General features: G+C 39.6%; 1 protein-coding gene across 1 annotated transcript in view; it reads left to right on the plus strand.

Annotated features, from left to right (window-relative positions):
* The window catches only part of LOC111872439, a 35,759-nt gene that overhangs the window by 9,811 nt on the left and 1,622 nt on the right, over positions 1-24,326 (plus strand). Inside the window, 13 exon segments of the mRNA XM_023866367.2 lie at positions 6,086-6,163; positions 6,250-6,344; positions 8,195-8,275; positions 9,475-9,621; positions 9,780-9,855; positions 11,281-11,468; positions 12,071-12,215; positions 15,752-15,860; positions 15,863-15,957; positions 17,743-17,864; positions 18,218-18,305; positions 22,888-23,060; positions 23,199-23,236. Of these exon segments, the coding sequence (XP_023722135.1) occupies positions 6,086-6,163; positions 6,250-6,344; positions 8,195-8,275; positions 9,475-9,621; positions 9,780-9,855; positions 11,281-11,468; positions 12,071-12,215; positions 15,752-15,860; positions 15,863-15,957; positions 17,743-17,864; positions 18,218-18,305; positions 22,888-23,060; positions 23,199-23,236 (1,435 nt within the window).

Below are 24,326 nucleotides of genomic sequence, written 5' to 3' on the forward strand. Positions count from 1 at the left end.
TTGCTCCGCTGCGCTGTGTCTGAATGAAAAGCACCCCCCTGCCCCACTTTATTCTTTCTCATATATGTAGGCTATACATGAGGTAGTACTGCGACGGCGAAAAAATTTATCTCCAGATTTTGGTGCCTTTGCATGCCTTCAGTAGCCATGATTAAGAAAATGTGATTTTGGAAGGCTGTCTGTTATATTGTCACATGTATGATGGTGATTCTGTGTCTATTGCTACGGGAATGTGTTTACCGAGCCGTTGCCTAGAAATATCTTTTGTATATCTGTTTATCTCGCGGTCGCTGCATGGTAACGGCTCTACACACTACAGTATAATCATATTTGTGTGAGTACAATCCGCCCTGCCTTTCAGTTAGTAGCGAGACCCATGTACACACATATACATACATAGCTACATACAGACAGGAGGAATTCCAAAAATCACTTTGGGGGGGGGGGACTGAAAATGTATAAATCTGTCGAAACTTCGAGATGGATTTTTTTCATGTTCACATTATTTTCTCGTAGAAATTGCATGTATGAGAAAGTAAAATATATATATATATTATCTCATGGATACTGTAGGAGCCTCGATAGCTCAGTCGGTGTAGCAACGTTTTTTGGGCTGGGATTCGATTCTCGCAGGGACAAAAGATATCTACTTTATTTCCGGTCGTTCAGACCGACTCTGGGGCCCACGCAACCCCCTACTTATTTGGGCACTTGGAGCTCTTTCTCTGAAGGTAAAGTGACCCAAGCGTGAAGCTGGCCATTCACCTCCATCTAGTCCTGAGGTCAACAGTAATGAAGCCATACCTCCACACCCCATACGTCTTCATGGCCGGGCGCTCAAGGGAATAAACACTGGTTCAACATTTTCTTTTTCTTTGCCACTTTTGTACTTACATTTTACCTTTTACTTTTCCTGGTTACTCTAGCTAAAAAGTAAAGCTATCCCTGTAACAGGCAGCGGAGGCCCATAGGGTTCTGAAACGTCGAGGCTCCCACATTTTCTACACAATCGGCTCACAGATGGCGCTGAGGAAGTCAGCCTTACGCGCCGGCCGCCCTTCCCCCAGGAAGATTCCTGGTATTCGTTTCTGTTAGAGGCTGAGTCGACCCCAGGGCAATAGCGCGGCTAGAAGGGTTAGGTCAAATTGAAATATCCAATGATCTCATCGGGAATCAAACCCTCAACTTTCCGGCTTATAGCTTAAATATATATTTAAACAAATAAAGTCAATAAAAATGATTTTGCTGACTCATGCTCTGAAGAAGTACTCAGTAATATAAAGCGATGGATGAAGGTCAGTGTTTGACACCAAGCAGTGCCTTGTTATGAGCCAGAGCCGAAGTGGGCAGTCACTATTTACTGGAATGTGTTCTGGCTTACCTTCACTTGTGCCACTATCACTCCCACTGTCTTCGGCGTAATTTATAATATAATCGCTTCGAGTACAACAGAAGTTTGACATGTCCTCTCTCATCACTTATTTGTAAACTGGACAGTATCTCTTAATCGATATTCGATCTTTTCCCTGCCACGATGTGTAAATACGCGAATCAGCTGAATAGCGATTACAGACAGGGTCGGCTGAAGCCTGAACGCTGGTCTAGACGACAAGAAATTCTGTATTTTCCGAACTAAAACAAACAACTTTCTCAAAACGTTGTCATAACTGACACAAAATTCCCAAACACTGTTACGAAAACCGCCTTTGCTGTCGTCATATAGATATATATGAGAAAGTCAAGGAGACAGCGATAAATATATGGCCTCGTCCGGTCACAGCAGTCGCGGTATTGTTGTCGGCATAGGATAACAGAATTAGACAACAATGCTGTTCAGTCATATTTGCAACTTGTTTAGATTACTGTCGGTGGTGATGGTACAAATAAATGTACTCTAAAAATTAATTTACATGTAACAGAAAGTCGAAACAAGAGGAGCTGTAAAAAGTGTTGCTCCCGAATGCCACTTAGTTTGGCTGTGCTTTCATGCCGGCCCTGATAACAAATTGCTTTGTTTAAGAAAAGTAGCGCGCTCTAAGAACAACGGGTTTCTCTGCACAAGTCCTGCCATCTGTGAAACTCTGTGGAACTACAAGGACTTCGCTTGAACATTAGCGTAATCTTCTGTGACTTTCAGTAACTCCTTAACAGATACATCAGTACGAAGTTTTCGCAGTACGTAATTAGAACGAGATGTATAAATATCGGTCATTTGTGGTATCCACGTGCTCAAATTTTTTTTATAATCGCATGTTTACGGAAGGTCTAAAGCCGAATTCAAATCGCGGATGGGTGTACACCTAGCAAAGTTTCCATTATTTCGGAGAACCTTGTTTTGCAGGCGCTGAAAGTTTAAGAGGTAGGTGTCTGCCGACAATTCTCAGGCGGGACAGACACAAGTCATTACTGATCTAGCAACTGCTTCATGGAGGGATATTTAATGTTGGCACTTACACGCTCACTTCGTGAGTAGGGAGTAGAATAAATGTTCTGAAGGCCTTGGCTTCTATAGCTGCCATCAGGAAAGAGACCTAGATAGACAATAGGTGTTTGGGCGCATCATTTCTATTGTGGCATGTATACACTTTGCTGGACAGTGACCGCGATATAAGAAAATACACAACAGCCTTTATTTTGTAACAGCTTCGCAGAAAAAAAAGGTGCTCCCACGGCAACAATTGAATACAGCAATGGAGGAGCGGTGTTTTTCTGTGCCGTCCGTGCTGTCCGTTCTGATAGATTGTAAGCAGGACAGTCAGGACCGAGACTCTGAATTTTCTGAGAAAATACATAGCCAATATACTTGATCAGACTGATCAAAAATTTTTATTTAGATAATTTGTATGGCAAGCCAAGGTACCGTGTTGTATGAAAGGCTGTTTCAATATCCAAGAGTAGCGCAGCCATAGGCATAACAGTTCCGTGCTCAGCTGATCCTGCTTATAACTTCTTGGCACGGACCTCGTAGAAAACATCTGTTCCATTATTGCTGTAGTCTCATGTTGCCATGGAAACATGCTTTGTTTGCGGAGTCGTTACCTAGCAACGGCTGTTGTATATTTGCTTATTTCGCTGTCGTTGCCTAGCGACTGGTCTACGTGCTACATTGTGTAAGCTGATTTCTTTGGAGTCCCATTACGGTGAGATGGGCAGGGCATAGTATGCATCAAAGACAGCTATATAAAAAGCTGTGGTAGGAAAACCAGAAGGAAAGAGACCAGTAAGAAAACACAGGTATTGATTGGTTGATAATATTAAAATGGATCTTAAAGAAATAGAATGGGAAGTTGTGGACTGGATTTTTCTGCCTCAGGATAATGAACAGTAGTTGGTTCTTGTGAATATAGTAATGGACCTTCTGGTTCCATAAGATGCTGGGAATTTCTTAAGTGGCTGAGCATCTACTAGATTCTCAGGAAGAACTCTGCTACATGGAGTGAGTGAATGATTCCATTGGACCTTTTATAAAAAAGTTACGTTAGTTAGTTAGTTACTTAGTTATATTTATGCTAGTGTTTGCAGGCAATCTATATGTAATGATTTGATGCTTGCATCAAACTTCTGTCCAAGGCAGTCTCTTGAGAATACAGTATTAATCTATATTTCAGTAGCTCTGACACGTTGACTACAAAACCAGTAACTCATCCAGTCATATCATTGTAATTATTGTTGTTTCAGTCAGTTCAGTGAAACAGGAAGAAATTATAGAGTTCTGGTGGGGAAGTCTCTTTGAAAGCAACACTTTTAAAGGTGGAGAAAGAAGTCGTAAGGTTATGTTAACTGGATTATAGTGTGTGAAGATTGTTTGATGGTGGTTTTTTCTGTTACTGGGAGCCATATAAAATCACTATACTATGAAAATTTTACAGTCGTAACTTCCAAAAGAAGCTACTACCTATTGGCCTAATAGAGAAAGAAGTATCTTTTAATGAAATCTTAAGACTAATTTCAAGAGACAATATATTTAATATTACTTTAATTTATAACTAAAATGATGATTACAATCTGGGTTGTAGCATATTGCCTCCACGATTGGGGTCAAAGAGTAAGCCAGGCAAGAAACCAGCTATAAGCACACACAAATACCACCTGCTTGCTGCCTGCTTATTTCTGGTATCTTTCTTCACTTACTGTTTGATGCTGAAGATGGCGGTGATATGTTCCTTTGTAATATTTCTGGATTTCTACCAAACTACATGGTACTAAAACCCATAAGATTGTGCTCTTTGCAGTCACCATGTAGGAGTGGCAGATTCAGTATGTCAGTATTTGGAAAGATGGTTTTCAATACGGAACGCATTTCTGCGTACGTCATGACTTGTGTTAAACATTCTTATCTGGAATGGTTTCTGTGGCAGAATGAAAGGTCTAATGAATAATTTTGATGGTTCATCTGTTCATAAACAAAACCAGTCTGTTGAATGAATCGTAAATACAGAATTATGTAACATGGTTAACGCGTTGTGTCATGGTAATCCAGAAGTACAGGACTGACATAATGCATACTGCGTCAGCGAATCTGTCTTTGCGTGTAAATTAAACATAAACATCACTTGCTTCACAACATTGCACTGGCTCCGTTATACAGAAGATTAGTTCTGCCATTCATTTATTATAGTTCCTAAATTTGTAACATGTAACCAGAAGAAATTTTCCACACTTATAATCATTATCTCAGGGACCATGGGCCAAGGATTTTTCAGGAAGAATATGGTGGAGAAACCTTCTGGAAGATAAGAAGGAAATGGGGGACAACATTAAGGTGGATGTTAGGAAAATATGTTGTGAGAGTGGGGTGTGGTTGAAACTGACCCAGGATTGTGTCCAGTCATGGACTTCTGTGTTTATACTGTTGAAAGTTGAGGCTGTTGGAGAGTTAGTCAGTCACTTAGTTTTACTCAGTATGAATTATTGGCATTAACAGTTGGGGTAGTTTACCTTAAATAATTTTTAGTGGACCAAGACGTAACTGGGTGGGCAATATTAGAATGGATCTTAGAGAAATAGGATGGGATGGTATGGATCAGATAGATCTGGCTCAGGATAGGGACCCTTGTGAACACGGTAATAAACCTTCGGGTTCCATAAAATGCTGGGAAATTCTTGAGTAGCTGCAGAATTGGCGGCTCCTCCAGAAGGGCTCAGCTCCATGAGTAAGCAAGTAAGTAAGTAAGTTTATAATTTACTTGCATCACTCTCTCTTAACATCATAAAATGGATGTTACATTTTTCTTTTGTTGAGCACCTTCAAGAGACAGTTCCTGACAAATTGTTATGCCTGAATTTGTCTTAATAGTGCCAAGGAAGTAAGGATGCAAATATACTTAAACTTGTGATTCAAACTTTTAGAATTATCTGAGCGAGTCCTTTGAATTGTGAAGTTTATCTGAATATTTATAAATTCAGGTTTCTACTTCACAGACTTTCCATCGCTATTACAGAACTTAATGCTGAAGATTAATCTGTTTTTGGAGGATGTCCATTTTCCAATATTCTAAAGAACACAACATTTTGGACAGTGGATCTCTTTACTTCCTCAGATGAGGGAATGGGAGACATCTACTTCGTCAGATCCCTTAGACCTAACCTATATCACTGGTTGACCCAACAGAGTTGGTGTCTCCCCTCTCACCTGAGCATGAACTCAGATCTAGTTTCCAAAACGTTGTGTTCTCTAGTTTTTAGAATACTGGATGATAGACAAATTAAAAAAAGCAAAACACTAATTACGGGAAGCAGATGCTTAACTTTTGTTGGTCGTTGCACTAGTGCAATTGTACCTGAGTGATCCAGCTAGCAGAGCTTTTCGTTCTTTCAGTACAAGTGCTGTTAAGGTTTGGCTCCGTACCTGACAATACTGAGGGGATTAGAAAAATCCTGTTATCAGGCAGTAAGGCTAAGTCTTAGAAAAGGACTGAATATGAGAGTTCTAATCAACATTAAGATGCAGTAAATTTGTATAACTTATCTATTGTATTTTCTTTAATTTGAGTGCTGAGAAATGCAACGTACTACATGTATGGCAAATTTGGAACTCAGTGTCATGCTTCCCCATTTCTTATTTGTGTACATGCTTGTTTTCTAGGTACTGGAGATGGTACTTAAAAAGTTTAAAATCGAGAATGCAGTTTGGTGTTCTGGAGAAAGTGGTCATTATTACCAGGTATGTATGAAATGGCAGACTGTTTGGACAAAAATTGTGATAACATGTGCATGAGATATATTGTAAAATCAAATTTCTTATTTCAGGTATTTTTTACTGTTGGTTCTGGTGACTGTTGTGAGGAAATACTTAGACATCTAGACGAATCAGGAATAGGTGTCAGACTCAATTCTGTGGTCAGGTAATTTACCGCTGATAAATCTGTATTTATTGTACTTTTTATTATGCTAGTGCGGTGGGACTAAGTCCCTTGTACTGCGGCCACTTCTGGCCTATTGTACCAGCCCCAGATGATAGGTGAGGGTGATTGCGGAGCAATTGGTGGAATGAAGATTGGAAGGGGAAACCGAAGTACTCTGAGAAAACCTGCCCCAGCGCCACTTTGTCCACCACAAATCCCACTTGACCAGACCCAGGCCGCCGCGGTGGGAAGCCAGCGACTAAGTGCTTGAGCTATGGCGCGGCCAGATTTATTGCACTTACTACAGTGTATTCTGATAAGACTTTCGCCATGTTCCATTTGAGGTTCCACTGTGCTGAAGAATCATATTGTAGTGTTCTTGGTTATGTTTCATTTGAATAAGAAAGGGGCATGGAGACCAGACATTCATACTCTATTGCTTGTTTTAACTCATCATTGCGGTCATTTTTTTAGAATGGAAAAGTTGTACATTTAATTGTGACCAACCAGATGAGACGCACACTGTTCCTGATAGGTTACACACAGATATTTCTCCGACTCATGCAATCATAAAGAAAACCACTGGAAATTAGATTGTTATCACAACAGTGTATGGAGATTAGGCAGGACACTTTCTCCAGTGCTCTGTTACTGCTACTCAGACAAATCCTTTTATGCTAATGGAATCCTTCAAGGTAGGTATTTGGATTTCTGTTGATAAGATGGTGACACTGTTCATTGGTGTTAGCCAAAGAATGACTGCTATAAATTCCATCTGCAATAATAAAAATTAGAAGACCTAATTATTTTTTTCTTTCAGATTAAATCTTCATCTGCTTTCTTAAGACGTTTCTGCTTTTATGTGAATTATGTAACTCCTTCGTTTAAATAACAATCCGACAGCGATTACACCGTTAAATAATAAAGAGCTGCTGAATATCATTTTTTTTTCGTTTGTTGCTAACTTCGCCGACAAACGGCGGTCACTTGGTCGGTATAGTTTTCTTGCAGACTAAAGCCACATAGATGCTACATAAATACCAAATTAACCAGATTTATGATTTTCAAGGCACTGTGAAATTCCTTCCTGCATCTGCTTAATGAATCAAATACATAAATGTTTTTTCCTGTTGAATGATGGATCCTTCTGATACATTTTACAACATTCATATCAATCTGTCTTTTAAAACACAATGTGACAACAGCACACATTTATTAATTAATATAGCTGTGGCTTGTTATTGTTATTTTGTTATTTATTCCTAATTTATTTAGAGACAGTTTCTGTAGCCCAGACAGCATAGTGTCAAACGGTTCGATATGCAATGATTAATGAGTTGAAAAGGATGTAGAAAGTAGCAGCTGTGACCCAGTTCAGTGTACTATCCTGGCATTTGCCTGAAGAGACTGGAAAACCATAAGAAACCTAAGTGTAACTGGTCTCAAAGCTCAGATTTGACACCTTCAATATGCAAAGTATAAACATTTTTCTTCATACATGTGGAAAAATGTGTTTTAAAAAATGCTGACATTTATACTTTTCCATCGTTGAAACTCTGTTGCTATGGTGACTATTTCTCTTGGTAAATAGCAGGACAACAACCCCAGCCCAATTCTAGAATAAAGTACAGTTCTGGTATTTATGAGCTGGTACTATAGAGATGTTCTGTTGTTTTGCTGAAGTGTTTGACACATCATTTAATGCCCTAATGTCAGCCCAATTAATTTCAACACACTTCATACCCTAAATGTAAATATGTTACAAGCAGAAAAGACCACTTAATTTTGCTGTGTTATGCTGGATTAGGTGTTGCAAATAATTAATATGAAAAAACACATCTTTGTTTCAGTGTCCTACCTTGCACATTGTACTATCAGGGAAAACAGGAATCAATGATTGAAGAATGTCCAAGTGTGGAACAAATTGATGAGTAAGTTGGCATTATTTACATATGAAATTTTGTCTTCTTCTCTAGAAGATACTGTGTTGAATTAAAAACGTATATAAAGTTATTCTCATGCTTAATGAAGTGCCACACCATCAAGATATATGGATGAGTGGTTATACAATATACATATTGTCATGCATGCTTAACTTTGACACTAGATACATGTGACTGGTGGCCCTCGTGCTAAGAAAGGATATGAAAGATGTCATGCAGATTAAAGGAAGATTATAAATGGGAAATGAGGAAGACAGAAATAGTTGGAGATGCTTTATTATTGAATGACACACATGAAGGTGGTTTCCAGTGTCACACTCTGATGGTGAAGTCGTTTGTGCTTTGAACCTTAACTGGTTGCCATATTTATAACTCATTTTCTATTCAGATACCACTTGTGTAAGTTATGTTATCCAGTTGCAAAATCCAGTTGGGTTGGGCGATTTCAAGTTCTTCCCACCCTTGTCCATCAGAGGTCTCCAAAGTTACACAATAGCAGCAGCATCTAGGAGCAGAGTAGAGAGTCGTGTGAGTGATTGAAATTGCATTCACTCGTCTTTTATCATGAGTGAAAGATTCCTTTACATGTCATAAATATACAATATTTATTTCCGTTTTGAAGGAAGTTGTGCTATGGACTTTTATTGCTTTTGGCTGGGTTTGGGTCCAGTGGTGAGCATGCTACCACTAGACCACTGAGGCAGACCCCACATAAAATTTGGAAACTCGAAAGAAGACAATTATGTCAAAGAATGGATACAGTCATGATGTGTAGAACAGATATTTCAGTTTGTTTACATATACATGCAATGAGTGAATTGTTAGAGCTTGAAGTAGCTGCATTAAAATTGCCACTGCTGAAGATATCTGTTCATTAACCAATTCAGCATTTCCTTCAGTAGCTGGCGTCAAGTGTGACGTACCAATATTTAGGAAAAAAAGAAGTTTTCAAGGTCATTTGGGGGAAATGTTGTGGATTTTCCTGTGATGCTGCATTTACCTACAGTGGACTTCGTGTCTTTAGCAGGTGGGTCTGTGGTGGGGCTTTGCAGTCTCAGGATTGAGGGTCATTCGTTTACCGTGCATATTTCATTGAATTATACCATTAATCTTATGACAGCTTTTGTGTTGTTTTTTTTATAAAAACGCCATGAAATATTTTAATAATTGTTACTAATTTATTACAGATGCAAACAGAAGTCTGCTAAACCCTCATCATGGGATAAGTTTGTAATGTCAGTACGATCCAGACTAACAGTCGCGCAAGTGGTGGAAGGTGTGAGAGCAGATGCAAGCTTGACCTTTGATTTTCTTGCTCTCCTTGTTACTGCAGGGTAAGCTCATATCATGGTCCGATTGTTACCTTTAGTTGCTTAACTTAACTAGTAACCAGACATTTTACTTTTGTACTAATAACAGCAATATTTCTTATAGAATCCTCCAAAATATTTCCTATTGGAAAATGTTCGTAACATTTCTTTACTCCTTGTAGAATTGTGGCTGCATTGGGACTTGCAGAAAATAGCACCATCGTTTTGGTGGCCAGTATGCTGATCTCACCGCTCATGGTAATTATTGTCCTAAATACATTACTTCATCATGTTACAGAAGTTAAGATTATGGAATTTTGCCCTTATGAAAATTATAAAACATGACCATAGTAGTCACAGTTCATAAGATTTGGGGATAAATATTGAAATTATATAAAGCACAGAATAAAAAACAACAGTGGCTTCAGGAAAAAATGCATATATTTTAAAGAAAGAATTTGTTAAAGAAATCAAAATGTATATATGCATGACATAGCCAGATATAATGTAGCAACTAGCATGTCTCTTCCCATCTTAGTTTAGATTGTGCAATGTTTTATCCAGATTTAAGATACTTTTAGAAGACTTTTCTTTTAGAAGTAGTGGACACAAACAAATTTGAATTATTATTATCTATGGATTCCCTGATTTCCCGGGTTCAATCCTGGATCTGGTCAAGTGGTATTTGTGGTGGACAAAGTGGCGCTGGGGCGGGTTTTCTCCAAGTACTTCGGTTTCCCCTGCCAATCTTCATTCCACCAAATTCTCCATCAACATCATCACCCAGGGCAGGCTACAATAGGCCAATCAGTGTCTGCCGTGCCAAGTGGACCCAGTTGGACTCCACCCCCCATTAAGTGAATCTCTGGATTCTTAACATTGTTTACAATTTGTAAAAAAATGTTTTTATATTTTAAATGTGAGCAGAACATTTCTGTGGGTTGATACCTCCATTTTTAACATGAGAACCAGCATAACTCAGTTCGTGGTGTGATGGGCTTCAGGCTGGATGGTTGGGATGTAATGCTGTGTAGTTCATTGTAGTCCTTTGCTTGTTATCTGATTCATGCTGGTTTCTTGCGTGGCTCTTTCTTCAACCCTGCAAATGAAGTCGACATGTTCCTCTGAAACGTCAGTTGACTGGACTACATAGTGTCATATCCCAGAAGATAGAATTCTTTGTAAACATTGCTGTAAGAACCTAAAATCCTATGCAGATAATGAAGTATTTGATTTTTTTCTCCACAAAAAGCACTCTTTACAGCAGTCGGTATAATGACTGGCTACAGACTGGACGGCTGAGGGGTTGGTATTCAAATCCAAGTAGGGTCGGTGTTCTTGTCTTCTCCATGTTGTCGAGAATGGTTCTGTGACCTATCCAACTTCCTATCCATCCAGTGGTTACTGGGGCTCTTTTTCTGGGGGTAAAGCAGCCAGGGCATGAAGCTGACAACTCACCTCCAACTAATGCTGAGATCAAGAATATGTGGCTCTATACATCCACTCCTCTATATGCCTTCATGTTTTAGTCCTTAATTAGTTAAGCACAAGGAAAATGCTACCTTTCTTACAGCTTTGAGACAAAATTCATATGGGCACATATATAAAGATTGATTCATCAGGTTTTAAATCTTCTGAAGAGCTTTGAAATTAGAATGTAAGATACCCATTTGTTTGTTACAGGGACCCATCATGGCTGGAACATTTGGCACTGTGATTGAAGACAGGCAACTTCAGAAAATGGGTGTTCTGAACGAACTGTTCGGTTTGCTTGTGTGTCTTGTGGTCGGTTTCATCTTTGGACTGGCAGCTGGTTTAGCCAGTGAACACTGGTGTAATGGTGGATGGCCAACTGATGAGATGATAGCCAGGTAAAAACAAAAATGTGTTTTGAAAGAATTATGTTTTCTGACATGTGAAACATATAATCTGATGACTCAGAGGGACACACTACCTCCGTCTTCAGGAGTAAAGAGTAAACCAAGCCAACAGGAAGCAGTAAAGAGACTGCATTTTGCTTTCTGCTGACTTGCATGGTGTCCATGCTCACTGAAATCACGATTTCAATCCGTATCTCAGGGACTGTTGTCTGTGATAGTCAGTGAAGTGTTATCTGTGGAAAGCAGTGGGAACTGTCAGACTTTTCTATTGTATTATTAACTGACCTATCAGTAGGATACAGTAAAAAAAAAAGTAAAAAAGTAAAGCTATCCCTGTAACAGGCCGTGAAAGCTCATAGGGTTGTGAGACGTTGAGGGTCCCAAATTATCTAGACAATCAACTCAAAGATGGCGGTAAGGTTGTCAGCCTTGCGCGCCAGCCATGCTTTAGTCCCCAGGAAAAGTATTTATTTAATTCCTGGTACTCATTTCAGTGGTATTATGGGGCTGTTTCATTTTAACATTTACCTTGTCTTCACTAGGTTCCAGATTGCTTTCAGGCAGATACAGTTGTTTTTCTTGATTGCTTACAGAGGTCAGCTTCGATCCTTATGGGTCGGTTTGCTAGTTGCTCTTCCTTCAGGAGCCGCAGTCGCCATCGCCATTCTAGGAGACAACACGGCATCTCTTGTGGGCGTTGCTATTTCTGCTTCTTTGTTGCCTCCAGCTGTGAATGCTGTATGTGTTAATCCACTGAGGTTGAGATAAGTCGATAAAGGAAAGTGTTCTGGCTCTGGGACTGTTTCTCTAAATTTCAATTAAATAACTAACGAATTAAGTCCTTGGAGTTCAGCCCTTCTTCAAAAGCCACCAGTCACTCAGTTACTCAAGAATTTCCCAACGTTTTATGGTACCTGAAGGTTCATTATTGTGTTCACAGGAGTCTGCCACCAGACCCAATCCTGAGGCAGATCAGTCTGGTCCATATCATCCCATGCTCTCTCTCTCTTTCTCTGAGTTCCATTTTAATGTTATGCTCCCACCTACATCTGGGTCTTCCTAGTTGTCTCTTTCTTTCTGGTTTCCCCACCAATTTCCTATATGCATTCCTTGTCTCAAATGCATGCTGCATGCCCTGCCCATCTCATTGTCCTTGACTTGATCATTCTAATTATACTTGGAGAAGAGAACAAGTTATGAAGCTCCTCATTATGCAGTTTTCTCCAACCTCCTGTCACTTCATCCCTCTTCGGTCGAAATATTCTCCTCAGAATCCTGTTCTCAAACATTCACAGTCTGTGTTCTTCTCTTAATATCAGAGACTAAAAGTGACACCCATTCAAAACCACAGGCAAAATAATAGTTTTGTATATTCTGATTTTTACATTTTTAGGTAGCAGACAAGAAGATGAAAGCTTCTGAGCTGAATGGTAGCAAGCATTACCAAAATTCAGTCCCTTGATTTCCTCTAAATCAGATTTTGATTTGTTACCGTCATTTCCAAACTTGAAAATTCGAGATCTGTATATTCTGCTGCCACCAACATGCACTGCAGATGGTGATGTTATGAAAGTTTTGTATTGATGCTTTTTAAGATACAACCAAAATGTGAACATAACCACCATCCCCAAGCAGAAGCTGAGTTACATATTAACTGAGCAGATGGAGTAGTTCCATAAGCTAGTCCTTGGCCCATTCAGTCATTAGACAGACCTGTTCTGTAAGCCACAGCCAATAGTTTAACATCACAGTTGGGTGTAGATTATGTTAGATTAAAGGCTAGGCATTGAATGACCCTGCCACTGTGACTGTCAATGATATGTTTTGGACCTCCCTTCTGTAATTAATCCTCTAGCACTGCCTCACTTTCATTGAAATGTAATGCTCGCATAGTGAACTGTTTTTATAGTCATTTGACATTATGAAATCATAATTCAGCCACAACCTCACAATCAGACAGATGTTTCATCTTTATCTTCGGACTATTTACTGATCTTAGAATAGATGCCCTTTCAAGCGATGTGTTATCTACTCATATGTTTCAACCGGCTGCTATTTGGCTGTAATAATTGCATATTTCTTTTGGTGGAGGGTTTCCAAAGGAAGCCCTTCACACGCTTTTTGGCCAGGTATGAACAACCAAATTCTTTGATGATTTCTGTTCATCAAGAGTCTGATGGCATCTGTTTCAGATCCTGTTGGATGTATTTGCCTATTCACGTCCTATGGTGGCTGTGCAGATTCAGCTGTTGCTAGCTGATGGGCAGTCTCACTTCCTTAAATTCCCTAAAGTCCCACACCTCATATCAGTAAAGGCCTGTTATGTTAGTAGCTGGGTATAAGCATGATACCAAGAATGAACTACAGTATACTCCTGATCATCTGTGTCAGTTAAGGAGGAAAGACACATGATTAACAGAGGAACAGAGACAATTGAAGATTGTTTGAGTATGGAAATTTAGAAATACAGCAATACCTCGCACAGTCTCGGTAATCGGTTCCACCAATATCCCGGACCATTTGAAACCACACTAATTGAACTAAATACATACAAAAAATGATAATTGGTTCAAAAAAAATCTCCGTTTTTCAATAAATAAAACGTGATTAATAAATTCAAATGTCTTTATTACAAATACACGTAATTTTAAAAAATTCATGTTTTTCGCAATTCATTTTTTATTCTCTAAAAATTGCAATATTAATGTCTGCACATTTTTCTTCTTTGGCCTATTCTCTTCATACATTTCTTTGTAGCAACGAGTTGCATTGTTTATTTTTGGCGAATTGTAAGGCTATGTTCAATATTGGGATCAACTTCCATAATATGCTCTGACAAGGTTTCAACCATACCAATAATTTTTTATAGTTGTTCAGCTGTTAATTCTCGTGCAGGCACTTCAACAGTCGTCGTTGTCTAAGTTGTCTTCCCATTCTTTATCTATGTTAATAAGTGTTCCATTATCTAGTTCATTAGTGTCTGATTTGATGCACTCACTTACATTGAGGGAATCGAACTCACTGAAACCAAGTTGCTGTCCAATTTCCACTATGTTATTAGTGACTTTAGCAAAATCAGTTTCAAAACCAATGAAATCATTTGCACAATGTGGTATGATATGTTTCCATACTGCCCTCATATTACTTGCCGTTAATTCATACCATGATTGGCCTATATTTTCGATAACGTTTCTGACGTTGTAGCCTTCCAAAATTCTGTTAAAGTAGTGCTCTCCCCACCTCCTCCAGTGATAGCTGTCAGAGCTCAAGAATGAACGACCCGAGTGTAGGTACATACATATACAACGGGAACCCCAGAAAAAATAGAAATACATATCGTATAGCATAACTTTAAAACCACATAAAAATTAACTGCACAAAAAGAGACTTGACTGTATAAAGAGGAAAAAACCGATTATTTATGTATTAAAAATAATTTTGTGTACAAATTTTTTAGAATTTATTTTTATTTTGCTCAATTAAAATTTAGTTTGTTTTGACATTTTCAAACCTGACTCTGAATGTATGAATGTATAAGGGGTGGGCCTTCTCGGCCCTTGCACCGCCACCAGCAGTGGTTAAAACTGGACTGTAGTGAATCCGGACTGATCGAAGCCAGACTATGCGAGGTATTGCTGTATATCTATTGTGTCTGATATGTTTAATTATCTCAAAATCATAAGGTTTCTAGAAAAGTGTGTTGAATGCAAAATGTGTGTTTCATTTTCCTCTACAACTCGTGTTCAAAACATTTATTTGTTAACAAATAAAGTAAGAATTACTTTCACTCTCCATTATAGAAGAAATGTAATTACATTGCATGCCATTTTGGAAACCAGATATATTAAATCTTCATTTTTGTGAGTGATGCCATGAAAAGTAAGAACTTACAGGGCTGTAGTCATTGAAGATTAATGTATTTATTCTGTTATTTGGGACCATGTACCATCTCATAGATTGCTGACTAGGTTTCTGAGGAATACAGTGTTTATATATCTTCTGCCCTGAAGTGGAGACGGTATGTTCTTTCTCAATGTTTGTAACAGTGAGCCAGACTACACAACATGGCACTCCAAAAGACCTAATCTTTATAGTCATCACTGTTAGAAACTCAGATCTTGAATATGTAGATACTTATTAATGTTGCATGCACCACAATAACTGAACAAATGTTTAGAGCCTTATTTGAGATCATTGTTACTCAGGAAACTTCTTCTGCACTTGAGAAATACTTGTACTTGATGGATAATGCCATTTCACTTTCGATTTTATAGGGATTGTTCTGGGCATTGGCCTGCATGGACATTCTGTGGCAGGGACGCATGATGCTAGAGGATGATGACTCCAATGTAGCAAATTCCTATAAGCCTACCTACTCAGAGACCCTCGTGTTGAACTTCTGATTATGGGTGCTGTCAGCCTTTGTCTCACACTTATCAACATCATTTGCATATTCCTGGCAGGAATTATAGTTCTTAAAGTAAGTGCATACAGTTGTGTTAGTTTAAAAGAACCCTACTTTAAACAATATTCATGCTTATAGAACACATGTTTAATCATGGATTGACACGTTCTCAGACAGTGTGCATCTGTGAATTATCGTTGCTTCTAGAGGGAGAGATAATTTATCCAATTTCAAGTCTGGATCTATGTAAGTGATCATAATGCAAGCATCATTGTCTTGTATCAGTTAAGTTAATTTGACTTGTGGGAACATCCCACATTATCACGCATTTCTGCAACGCTCGCTCTTCACATCACTTTTCACCATCACGCGCGCTAACCAATCAGATTGCTTCAAACGATCGCATTTATACTACGCTCGGCGATAGCCCGCGTCTACACCATTACGCGCGCTAGCCAATCAATTCTTGCTCCTCACTTTCGAGTTTGGCTCCGCCCCACCGACCAGCGTATAAAAAGGAGCGACCCCAGAGTCGAGTTATGCAGTTTAATTCAGTTCATCATCAGTCTACGAGCTAGTCACATCAAGCAACTTCAACCAGCAGGCTTCGTCGCCAGCGCTCGGTCTTCGGAAACATCGGCAGGCTGCGCCAGGCACGACTGCCTCGGCCGTCCAGCGCTCTCACACCCGACTCACTGGGGCACCGCGCCTGGACTCGCCGGTGGTCGTGTTACGGTCTGACTCACTAGGCATCTGGCGTAGCCACTGCCTCATGGCTCCTACGACCGCGCTCGACTAGCCTTTCACCACCAGCAGCAACCTCCGCCATTTGCTGCGCAGCGATCAAGCAACCTCCAACTCACGCTGCCGCACGGCAACCAAGCAACCTCCAGCCACGGCCGCACTGCGGCCAGGCCCTCGCCTTTCACTAGCCTTCCTCCTTACCGGCGCGCGCCGCGCTACCTCACCGGTCAATCATCTCAGCAGCCACGGTCCTTTTCAGGGCCAACAAACTGTTCCGAAGAAGTGGGTTGTCATCGGAGTAGCGACAAGACTACACACATCGATGACAAGAGCGCCCCACAGACTAATATATTCCAATTATGTAGGATGGTTACTGGAGGGATTCACTGGTTTATAGGTTACTTAACTGTAAAGGTTATATAGCACTGAATGAGCTGGGAAGCTGATCATGAATTGCAGGAAGTAATTATATTTTAGCCTTTGCCTAGTGACTGGTTAGAATCTCATTCAGAATATCAAGTTATTTGTCTTCTATGGAAAAATTATGATGTTTATTTACATATTAAGTCACTTTGAACAATACTCAGCTGTTAAAGAAAGCCCTCAATTACATGGATATCAAATTTCATAACTCTCAAGCTTATGGTTTGCTTAGATAAATACATATAATTTGATAAAACATTACAAAAATGGAACTTAGACCTTCCCTTATGGTAGCGGTTCTTAAACTTTGTTATACTGTGACCCCCTAAAATAATAATATGTAAATTATGACTATGCTTGGGCTTCAGATTTCTAATTGGATTTGTTAGACAATGAATCATCCACAGTTTAAAATTTGCGCTGTTGTTTGTTGGCTTTGTCTTCATAGACACGTTGCTAGGTTTTGGATGCTCTCTGACCATCTGTTGAGGTCTGAGTGGAACATACTGCTCTTGACAATTCCTTGGCTGCTGTGGGCATGCCCTGTGGCTACCAGGGATTGATGCAGTGGACACCTCTGCTACATTTCCATGATTTCATGATTCTGCCTTTTAGATGTAATGTTACAGCGTTTATTACACATCTCATTTTCTGCAGGATGTTGAGATAATTTCTTTACATTAATTTCTTTAGATCAAGGAGGTTGCGCCTCGTACTTCCAAGGACCAAGTGCAGTTCTGGAAACATGACATTAAGGTTGCACGAGATTACAACAGGACATTTCATGGTGAAGATGCTGAGGAAATTCGGAAACGGTTTGTGGACTTACAGATTTAAACTGTGTTCTTTTAAATTTTTAAATGAAAATACTGAATAATACTGAATACTGAAAAGCATGGTTTAGTTTAGTATATTTTACTAAACCTTGTGATTTTTGTAAGAGACATCTGTAGTTGAATGCTTTATGATATAATACCATGCCTTTTCTTAACATAAGACCAACTGCCATGGAACAGACATTGTTGCTGTTTAGTCATTGATATTGCTGTCATGTATACTCCATCTGGTCTTGTGGTAAAATATTGAATTTTTATGTTTGTTTCTATCATTCATTGATTCATATATCTTAATAATTATTAAATTAAATAATGTTTTACTTCTCCTACAGGTTAGCAGAAGAACTTGCTCGAACAAAATTACATTCACCAAATGTATACAATTTGGGCCACCGTAATTCCATAATTACAGCTCATGAGGTAGGAAATTACAATGTTCAGAATAATATAAATGCCAGTTAGTTACCGTATGTATATAGATTAAACCTCATGCCTGTATTCACCTAGATATTTTGATGAATTCTGGTTTGTGGCCCCTACTTAATCTTAAACAATAAAACATAAATTTCAGCTAATAATGTTATACTTAAGCTTCCCATGAAATTGATTACTTAGTATTTATTTTCATATTCTAATGTGGGTTTTATAAATGTTCCAAAGGTTGCATCATTTTGCCTCACTGTTATATTTCATTCACTTGTTTTGTTATTCGTACAGCATGTTTCTGTTGTCCATGTCATGCTCAGGTATGTCATACACTTTTAAGTTGCTTCACTGTACCAACAATAGCAGGGGCGAGATGCTGACTGTTCATCTCCATCTAGTGCAAAGGTTAAGAATGGTGGAATTGTATCTTCACTTCTCCATGTCTTCATGACATGAAGCTTAATTAATTAAGCAGAGGAATAAATTTACCTGTCTACTATTAGAAAATCATTTATTGCTTTGATAGATATACCTAGAATTGAAGCAACATAGGAATGCTACACTTGATAATGTTCACTTAATTTCCTAAAAATGCAGAATAGAAATGTATTGTCGTTTCCCATGTACCACATAAACTGTTACACAGATTTTTTGAAATTTTATATTTGAGGCTTAACCAAGAAATCCAATTTTCGGACATATTGGTCTATAAGGAAGCTTAGTATACATGGACTTTTACGTGCTTATCATAGACAATTTTTTAAAATACAATACAGTAAATTACCACTGATCTGACAGTATTCATATTTTTAAGGTAGCTTAGCAAACTTCAAAGAATGCTGTTGGGAAGTTTGGGTACTACAACGTAGAATACCTTTTTGATCGTGTTGTTGATACAAAACTGTTACATTCATCCATACTGACGGTGAGTGATTGGAAAATGACAAGACTGAAGAAAAGTCTTAGTGACTTCAGTTTGCTTCATGAAATTAATCATTGCCCTTCAAAATATTCCTTGTGTGCCTCAATACATTTATCCCTGGTTGTCTCTTAATTGATAAAAAACACGCAAAGAACATTCATAATAGTCTGTTAAGTATACTTGTTCACATGTTAACATCATTATCATGCTCAGAATGTACAATTAGCAGGTTTGTTTCAGACTGCAGAAATCATGGTGCAATATGCATACGTATTCATTGAAGTGGGGTATTTTCTTGAATTCTGCTAAGAAGTCTTTCAGTTTATTGTAATAAAATATATTAAAGGGTAAGGTATTAAACGATCATTGCGACACAACCAGTCGCTGATCCCTCACCCATCCCCTTTCTTAAATTTAGCCCTCCAGCAGTTCTATATCTTTATTGAAACACAGTACCTGGCCTAATAGGACTTTATGAGTCACCGAGTTTCTGGAAGTGGGGCTTTCCAGTGGTGAAATCTTTAATTCATCCATAACTTTGCACTGGCGCATGTATGTAGCACTGTTTTGTCTTTGTCATGACACCTTTCTTAAGTATAACTGTTACCAGTTCGAAATTGAATGTTGCTTTTCAAGTGAAGGTATCAGCTGGCTTCTGCTGAACTATCAGTTGTCTGGTTCCTTTCGTAAAGGACTCCTCCAGAAGGAAACCCTTTGAACGTTACATCAGCATTAATAGTCTACTCCTCGACTTCTTTCTACGCAATGCTTCTAATTAAAAAGAAAACAACAAAGGCTTCAATAAAGTGGTGTTTTGTGGGATCTGGAATGTCAGGTTGCCCAAATTGGCTACTTTGGGACCTCAGTTCATAAGAGCTTTACTCAAGAACATATTGTCTCATGACTGAGACTACACTTCACAGGTCACTGTCACACAAAGACTAGTGTTCTTACTCCGGGTCTCCTCTGCTTGGTAATGTCTCCCAACAATGGACGTTCCTTTGCTTCACGTTCTTGAAGACTGGCAGCCATCTTCCACCAACCTCCTACTCTGTCATCTCAGGACTCTATCATAAAGGCAGCTGGCCCTCGTTATATAGTTTTGACACAGACCTCACACAAAACACTGCTTCAAATAGCTACTTCATTGTCATGTGTTACACAGCCGTTACCTAGCAATGGCTGTGTCTCTGGCTCCACAGGTCTTGCTTCAAGAAAATATGCCTCAATATCCTTGTCTTGCTTCCAAAACTGTGACAGTTAATCCAGCACTACTCAAATGTGGGAACTGGGATAGTGCAGTCAGTATATTGACAAGGGTACAGGCTGGACAGATGAGGAAGCAGGGTTCAGTCGTCTTCACAGTTTTCAGACCAGCTCTTTGGGCCACCCAGTCTCCTGTTCAGTAGACACTTACCTCAGGGCTCAATTAGTGGGGATACTGCTAAGAATGCATGGAGCTATACCTCCATTCTGCCATCAGTCCACATGGTGTCATTCTAAATTATGCACAGGGACAACTTTGTCCTCCAATTAGTTCACATTATCATCTCAGAAGTTAAACTGATAAGTGAAAGTGTGTGTATATATAATATTATACTGAATTAAACATTTATGAGAATGTAATAACAAGTTAACGAATTAGCTTCGCTGAGTAGAGTCTTTCTTGAGAAGATATTAATCACCAGCTAGTCTAAAAATTCCCCACCTTTTATAAAACCCAAATGTCCATTACTGTGTTCGTAAGTTTTTGCCACTGGTCCTCATTCTGAGCCAGATGAATCCAGTCCCCACCTTCACACCACATTAATGACAAATTGTGACATATAGAAAACCAGTTCATGTTAGGTGGGTCCCTTGTCACCACGGCTGGCTCGTCCTCAGGTTGTGGGTGGAGGAGATGGCCTCCAGATATGGAGGGTAGCTGAGTATATATTGAATAAGCAGTTGTGGACAGCTGACAAGGGCTGGTCCTCCAGCTGGGGGTTTGGGTGTGGGGCTAACAACTCTTCATCATAAAATATAAGCTTGTTATGAAGCTCACAAAAAGCCTTGGACCTCGTTGGATTATTCGAATAAATGACCTAAGCGAAAGAAAATGGGTATGAACTTTAGTACATGGAATGTTAGAAGTATGTATAAGGCAGGTTCGCTCAGGGCAGTGGTGGAAGAAATCTCAAAATATAAGTTAGATTTAGTGGGAGTACAGGAGGTAAAATGGGACAGAGATGGCACTGAACTGGCAGGCGAATATGCATTTTTCCGTGGAAAGGGGAATGAGAACCATGAATTAGGTACAGGTTTTTTTTTTGTACATAAGACAAACATATCAGCAGTTAAGAGGGTAGAGTTTGTTAGCGATAGGATGTCTTGCACAATACTAAGAGGTCACTGGTGTGATTTCATCGTTCTGAATATTCATGCTCGACAGAATAAAATTGACGGCATGATGGACAGGTTGTATGAAGAACTAGAACATGTATTTGATAAATTCCCTAAATACCACATGAAAATTTTGTTAGGAGACTTCAATGCCAGAGTAGATAGGGAAGTCATTTTCAGATGAATAGTTGGGAATGAGAGTTAGCACGAAATTAGTAATGATAATGGAGTTAGAGTAGTAAACTTTGCCACATCCAAAAATGTTGTCAAAGTACGATGTTCCCATATTGTAACATTCATAAATTTACTTGGACATCTGATGGAAAGACACATAAACAGATTGACTGTATTTTGATAGATAGGGAAAGGCTAGTAAGGAGGTTGGTCTGGAAGTAAACAGAGAAAACTAAGTATATGTTGCTATCTTGCCATCAGAAAGCAAGGCAAAATCATGACTTAAAGATAGCTAACAGATGTTTTGAAAATGTGGCACAGATCGGATATTTGAGAACAACCATAAAAAATCAAAACCTGATTCAGGATGAAATTAAGAGGAGATTGAATTCAGGTAATGCTTGCTACCATTCAGTCCAGAACCTTTTGTCTTCTTGTCTGCTGTCTGCAAACATAGAAATTAGAATATACAAAACTATAATTTTGCCGGTGTGGTATGGGTGTGAAACTTGATCTTTGACACTGAGAGAGGCACATAGACTGAGGGTTTTTGAGAACAGGGTGCTTTGGAGAATATTTGAACTGAAGGTGGATGATATGATAAGGGTTGGAGAAAAATGCATGTTGCATTTGTACTCTTCACCAGGTATAATTAGAATGATCAAATCAGGGATGATGAGATGAGCAGGGCACATAGCATGAATGGGGGAGAAGAGGAATGCATATAGGATATTGCTGGGAAAGCCAGAAGGAAAGAGACCACTAGGAAGGCCAAGACATAGGTGGGTGAGCAATATTAAAATGGATCTTTGAGAGATAGGATAGGGTAGTATGGATTGGATTGATCTGGCTCAGGATAGGGACCAGTGGAGGGATCTTGTGAACAGGATAATGAAACTTCAGGTTCCATAAAATGCTGGTAAGTTTTTGAGTAGCTGCACAATTGGCAGCTTCTCAAGAAGGGCTCAGCTCCATGTGTGTGTCAGAAATCAGTATAGAACATGAATGGGGAAAGATCAGGATTGATGTACCTCATCATTACTTCTATAATGAACATAACTGAGTGCAGACCATCAGTTTCTTAAATTTTTTCTTTAGGTATTTAATCCGCCGGCTACAAGTGAAATTCGCAGTCAACTTACTTGGTCTCCAAGTAGTATGGACTTTACTCGAGAGAGGCGGCCAACTCTGCATGATCTGGATAGAATGTATACAACTCTTTCTACAGCAATTGGTCAAGGAAGTGTCGACGTACAGCACCTTCAACGCAGGCGGCGGTTGCTCCCTTCTAAAGGTTGTTCGTCCCGGAACAGCCTAAAGGTTCTCCCTCGGNATCTGGATAGAATGTATACAACTCTTTCTACAGCAATTGGTCAAGGAAGTGTCGACGTACAGCCCCTTCAACGCAGGCGGCGGAGACATTCTGGGGGAGCATTCTGGTTAGGAGGTTTGTACACAAAGCTGATAATCTTAAAAGACTGAACAGATGAAACCCAAAAAATATCAGCCACATCTATTTGAAGACCTACATTCTTACAATGTTCTCTTGACTTCTTTTGTATCAGAGCTCCTGTCTGTATCCCCTTCCCTGCCCCCAGCTTATTTGGNTCTGCCGTCGTTTTTGTGCGGTGTTCGTCCAACCGCGTCCGCCCCTCTCTTCGGTGGTGCTCGCCCCCGAGCACTCCCGTGGTCCAGAATTTGTTTGTCGCCTTGTTTCACAACCACTCGTTTTCCATTCATCCTTGTTGGGGAGGCCGGTACTTCCAAGNCTGTGGTCAAGAATGGTCTGTACATCATCTTCGCATAGTGCCTAATTAATTAAGCACAGGGTAAACTTCAACTTTTCCTACTGTAATTACTACTATTAAAACCTCGGATCTCCCGTGATATTTATTCTATTTTGCATCTTTACCAAAATTTCATATTTCTGTGACAATTCTAAATTTATAAATGCTAAAAGAAAAGGAATGTGTGACTGTTCTCATATAATTGCACTTGTTCATGGTGAGGTAAAATAGTAACTGAATTTTGTGACTGTGTTTGCTTAGTTAGTTGAGAGTCTTCTGTCATATATTTCATAGGTGCTGCAAATAGGGGCTCCNCACCGGTTCCTCCCATAAGGGCCCTTTCACTTTATCCGCTTTGGAAGGGGTCGACCCCTCCACAGTGTCCAGTCTTATATGTTATGTGGCGGGACGGGAAATCTGGTAATTCCCTTAGCGGCCTCCTTTTTTCTATGACGTAGAGGTTCTTCTACGTCTCGGCTCCTTACGCGCTTGCTGCATTCCATTTTCGGCTGATGTCTCCCCCCGGGCGTGTATCCTGTCGCGTTTCTCCTCAGTATACTGTTCCTGACCCAGTTCTTTCTGGGGATCCTGTTGCGCCGTGCTACTCTGGCACGGAAGGTCGTCCCCTTGCTGGAGAATCCCAACCTCTCGTGGGGTCCGCGCTTTGTCTGGGTGGTGTCCCTGAGGATGTCTATCTTGAGTCGTGACACACTCGCCCGGCGTATTGTCCTTCTGTAGTCGGCGGCCAAT

Source organism: Cryptotermes secundus, unplaced genomic scaffold (genome assembly GCF_002891405.2).
Source record: "Cryptotermes secundus unplaced genomic scaffold, Csec_1.0 scaffold247, whole genome shotgun sequence".
NCBI classification, from domain to species: Eukaryota; Metazoa; Arthropoda; class Insecta; order Blattodea; family Kalotermitidae; genus Cryptotermes; species Cryptotermes secundus.